Raw genomic sequence first — 5000 nt, 5'->3', positions numbered from 1 at the left:
CCCACACCACCCACTCCCACACCACCCACTCCCACTCCACCCCACTCCCACACCACCCACCCCACTCCCACTCCCACTCCCACTCCCACACCACCCACTCCACACCCACCCACTCCCACTCCACTCCACTCCCACACCACCCCTCCCACCTCCCACTCCCACTCCCACTCCCACACCACCCACCCCACTCCCACTCCCCACTCCCACTCCCACTCCCCACTCCCACACCACCCACTCCCACTCCCACTCCCACACCACCCACTCCCACTCCCACTCCCACTCCCACTCCCACACTCCCACTCCCACTCCCACACCACCCACTCCCACTCCCACTCCCACTCCCACTCCCACACTCCCACTCCCACTCCCACTCCCACTCCCACTCCCACTCCCACTCCCACTCCCACACCACCCACTCCCACTCCCACTCCCACTCCCACTCCCACACTCCCACTCCCACACCCACACCACCCACTCCCACTCCCACTCCCACTCCCACTCCCACTCCCACTCCCACTCCCACTCCCACACCACCCACTCCCACACCACCCACTCCCACTCCCACTCCCACTCCCACACCACCCACTCCCACACCACCCACTCCCACTCCCACTCCCACTCCCACTCCCACTCCCACACTCCCACTCCCACACCCACACCACCCACTCCCACTCCCACTACCACTCCCACACCACCCACTCCCACTCCCACTCCCACTCCCACACTCCCACTCCCACTCCCCCACTCCCACTCCCACTCCCACTCCCACTCCCACACTCCCACTCCCACACTCCCACTCCCACTCCCACACTCCCACTCCCACTCCCACTCCCACTCCCACACCACACTCCCACTCCCACACTCCCACTCCCACACCACCCACTCCCACTCCCACTCCCACTCCCACACCACACTCCCACTCCCACTCCCACACCTCCCACTCCCACTCCCACTCCCACTCCCACTCCCACTCCCACTCCCACACCACACTCCCACACTCCCACTCCCACTCCCACTCCCACTCCCACACCACCCACTCCCCCTCCCCCACTCCACTCTCTCCAGCTTCTCTCTGATGTGTTGTGGGGTAGGGATGCGTCCACTCCCCCTCCCCCACTCCACTCTCTCCAGCTTCTCTCTGATGTGTTGTGGGGTAGGGATGCGTCCACTCCCCCTCCCCCACTCCACTCTCTCCAGCTTCTCTCTGATGTGTTGTTGCCGTAGGGATGCGTCCACTTCACTACGCGGCGTGGCAAGGGAAGACTGAGCCAATGAAAATGCTCCTGAAGGCGGGATCATCAGTCAACATCCAATCAGACGAGGGCCAGATCCCCCTGCACCTATCAGCACAGCACGGACATTACGACGGGGTAACACACAATGACACACACACACACAAGGACACACACACACACACACACACAGACACATAATAGAATGTGGTGTTCCTCAGGGTTCTAATCTAGGTCCACTGTATTTTCTGATTGATCTGATTGATCTGATTGATCTGCCAACGACTGGCTATTACTTATTTAAGCAGTAAAGCCCAAGGGGGTGTGGTACATGGCCAATATACCACGGCTAAGGGCTGTTTTTAGGCACGACGCAACGCGGGTATGTTTTTGTCATACCCCTGGTAAATGTGTTAAATTATAGCCATGGTATGAAAGGTATAATCAGCTCAAGGTTCTCTGGAAATTATTGCAACTCGGTGGAAGGTCAATTCCACTCCGCTAAGACTTCGTGGAACACACCTTCCACGTCGTTGATTATTTACCATAGAATGAATAGCCCTTCCGTTGATTATCCCTTAATTATACTTAATAAGGATACAAGTACACATGTATCTCTCTATCTATCTCTCTGTGTGTGTTCAGTCTGTTGCTCCAGCGCCAGTCTAACCCGTGTATCTCTCTATCTATTTCTCTGTGCGTGTTCAGTCTGTTGCTCCAGCACCAGTCTAACCCGTGTATCTCTCTATCTATCTCTCTGTGTGTGTTCAGTCTGTTGCTCCAGCACCAGTCTAACCCGTGTATCTCTCTATCTATCTCTCTGTGTGTGTTCAGTCTGTTGCTCCAGCACCAGTCTAACCCGTGTATCTCTCTATCTATCTCTCTGTGTGTGTTCAGTCTGTTGCTCCAGCACCAGTCTAACCCGTGTATCTCTCTATCTATCTCTCTGTGTGTGTTCAGTCTGTTGCTCCAGCACCAGTCTAACCCGTGTATCTCTCTATCTATCTCTCTGTGTGTGTTCAGTCTGTTGCTCCAGCACCAGTCTAACCCGTGTATCTCTCTATCTATCTCTCTGTGTGTGTTCAGTCTGTTGCTCCAGCACCAGTCTAACCCGTGTATCTCTCTATCTATCTCTCTGTGTGTGTTCAGTCTGAGATGTTGCTCCAGCACCAGTCTAACCCGTGTATCTCTCTATCTATCTCTCTGCGTGTGTTCAGTCTGAGATGTTGCTCCAGCACCAGTCTAACCCGTGTATCTCTCTATCTATCTCTCTGCGTGTGTTCAGTCTGAGATGTTGCTACAGCACCAGTCTAACCCGTGTATCTCTCTATCTATCTCTCTGTGTGTGTTCAGTCTGAGATGTTGCTCCAGCACCAGTCTAACCCGTGTATCTCTCTATCTATCTCTCTGTGTGTGTTCAGTCTGTTGCTCCAGCACCAGTCTAACCCGTGTATCTCTCTATCTATCTCTCTGTGTGTGTTCAGTCTGAGATGTTGCTCCAGCACCAGTCTAACCCGTGTATCTCTCTATCTATCTCTCTGTGTGTGTTCAGTCTGTTGCTCCAGCACCAGTCTAACCCGTGTATCTCTCTATCTATCTCTCTGTGTGTGTTCAGTCTGAGATGTTGCTCCAGCACCAGTCTAACCCGTGTATCTCTCTATCTATCTCTCTGTGTGTGTTCAGTCTGAGATGTTGCTCCAGCACCAGTCTAACCCGTGTATCTCTCTATCTATCTCTCTGTGTGTGTTCAGTCTGAGATGTTGCTCCAGCACCAGTCTAACCCGTGTATCTCTCTATCTATCTCTCTGTGTGTGTTCAGTCTGAGATGTTGCTCCAGCACCAGTCTAACCCGTGTATCTCTCTATCTCTCTGTGTGTGTTCAGTCTGTTGCTCCAGCACCAGTCTAACCCGTGTATCTCTCTATCTATCTCTCTGTGTGTGTTCAGTCTGAGATGTTGCTACAGCACCAGTCTAACCCGTGTATCTCTCTATCTATCTCTCTGTGTGTGTTCAGTCTGAGATGTTGCTCCAGCACCAGTCTAACCCGTGTATCTCTCTATCTATCTCTCTGCGTGTGTTCAGTCTGAGATGTTGCTCCAGCACCAGTCTAACCCGTGTATCTCTCTATCTATCTCTCTGTGTGTGTTCAGTCTGAGATGTTGCTCCAGCACCAGTCTAACCCGTGTATCTCTCTATCTATCTCTCTGTGTGTGTTCAGTCTGAGATGTTGCTCCAGCACCAGTCTAACCCGTGTATCTCTCTATCTATCTCTCTGTGTGTGTTCAGTCTGAGATGTTGCTCCAGCACCAGTCTAACCCGTGTATCTCTCTATCTATCTCTCTGTGTGTGTTCAGTCTGAGATGTTGCTCCAGCACCAGTCTAACCCGTGTATCTCTCTATCTATCTCTCTGCGTGTGTTCAGTCTGAGATGTTGCTACAGCACCAGTCTAACCCGTGTATCTCTCTATCTATCTCTCTGTGTGTGTTCAGTCTGAGATGTTGCTCCAGCACCAGTCTAACCCGTGTATCTCTCTATCTATCTCTCTGTGTGTGTTCAGTCTGTTGCTCCAGCACCAGTCTAACCCGTGTATCTCTCTATCTATCTCTCTGTGTGTGTTCAGTCTGAGATGTTGCTCCAGCACCAGTCTAACCCGTGTATCTCTCTATCTATCTCTCTGTGTGTGTTCAGTCTGAGATGTTGCTCCAGCACCAGTCTAACCCGTGTATCTCTCTATCTATCTCTCTGTGTGTGTTCAGTCTGAGATGTTGCTCCAGCACCAGTCTAACCCGTGTATCTCTCTATCTATCTCTCTGTGTGTGTTCAGTCTGAGATGTTGCTCCAGCACCAGTCTAACCCGTGTATCTCTCTATCTATCTCTCTGTGTGTGTTCAGTCTGAGATGTTGCTCCAGCACCAGTCTAACCCGTGTATCTCTCTATCTATCTCTCTGTGTGTGTTCAGTCTGTTGCTCCAGCACCAGTCTAACCCGTGTATCTCTCTATCTATCTCTCTGTGTGTGTTCAGTCTGTTGCTCCAGCACCAGTCTAACCCGTGTATCTCTCTATCTATCTCTCTGCGTGTGTTCAGTCTGAGATGTTGCTCCAGCACCAGTCTAACCCGTGTATCTCTCTATCTATCTCTCTGCGTGTGTTCAGTCTGAGATGTTGCTCCAGCACCAGTCTAACCCGTGTATCTCTCTATCTATCTCTCTGTGTGTGTTCAGTCTGAGATGTTGCTCCAGCACCAGTCTAACCCGTGTATCTCTCTATCTATCTCTCTGTGTGTGTTCAGTCTGTTGCTCCAGCACCAGTCTAACCCGTGTATCTCTCTATCTATCTCTCTGTGTGTGTTCAGTCTGAGATGTTGCTCCAGCACCAGTCTAACCCGTGTATCTCTCTATCTATCTCTCTGTGTGTGTTCAGTCTGTTGCTCCAGCACCAGTCTAACCCGTGTATCTCTCTATCTATCTCTCTGTGTGTGTTCAGTCTGAGATGTTGCTCCAGCACCAGTCTAACCCGTGTATCTCTCTATCTATCTCTCTGTGTGTGTTCAGTCTGAGATGTTGCTCCAGCACCAGTCTAACCCGTGTATCTCTCTATCTATCTCTCTGTGTGTGTTCAGTCTGTTGCTCCAGCACCAGTCTAACCCGTGTATCTCTCTATCTATCTCTCTGTGTGTGTTCAGTCTGAGATGTTGCTCCAGCACCAGTCTAACCCGTGTATCTCTCTATCTATCTCTCTGTGTGTGTTCAGTCTGAGATGTTGCTCC

At 51.5% G+C, this 5000-nt stretch overlaps 1 protein-coding gene across 1 annotated transcript in view; it reads left to right on the top strand.

Moving 5' to 3' along the window:
• Window positions 1–5000, top strand: part of LOC311119326 (caskin-1-like) — a gene marked incomplete at both ends in the record, with an annotated part of 108138 nt that overhangs the window by 2955 nt on the left and 100183 nt on the right. Inside the window, one exon of the mRNA XM_084194046.1 lies at window positions 1225–1370. Coding sequence (XP_084050172.1) covers window positions 1225–1370 — 146 coding nt within the window. The remainder of the gene's footprint in view (window positions 1–1224; window positions 1371–5000) is intronic.

This window comes from Coregonus lavaretus (genome assembly GCF_964263955.1).
Source record: "Coregonus lavaretus genome assembly, contig: HAP1_SCAFFOLD_1486, whole genome shotgun sequence".
NCBI lineage: Eukaryota > Metazoa > Chordata > Actinopteri > Salmoniformes > Salmonidae > Coregonus > Coregonus lavaretus.
The sequence above is the reverse complement of the archived record's forward strand: the minus strand, read 5'-3'. Positions and strand labels throughout refer to the sequence as shown.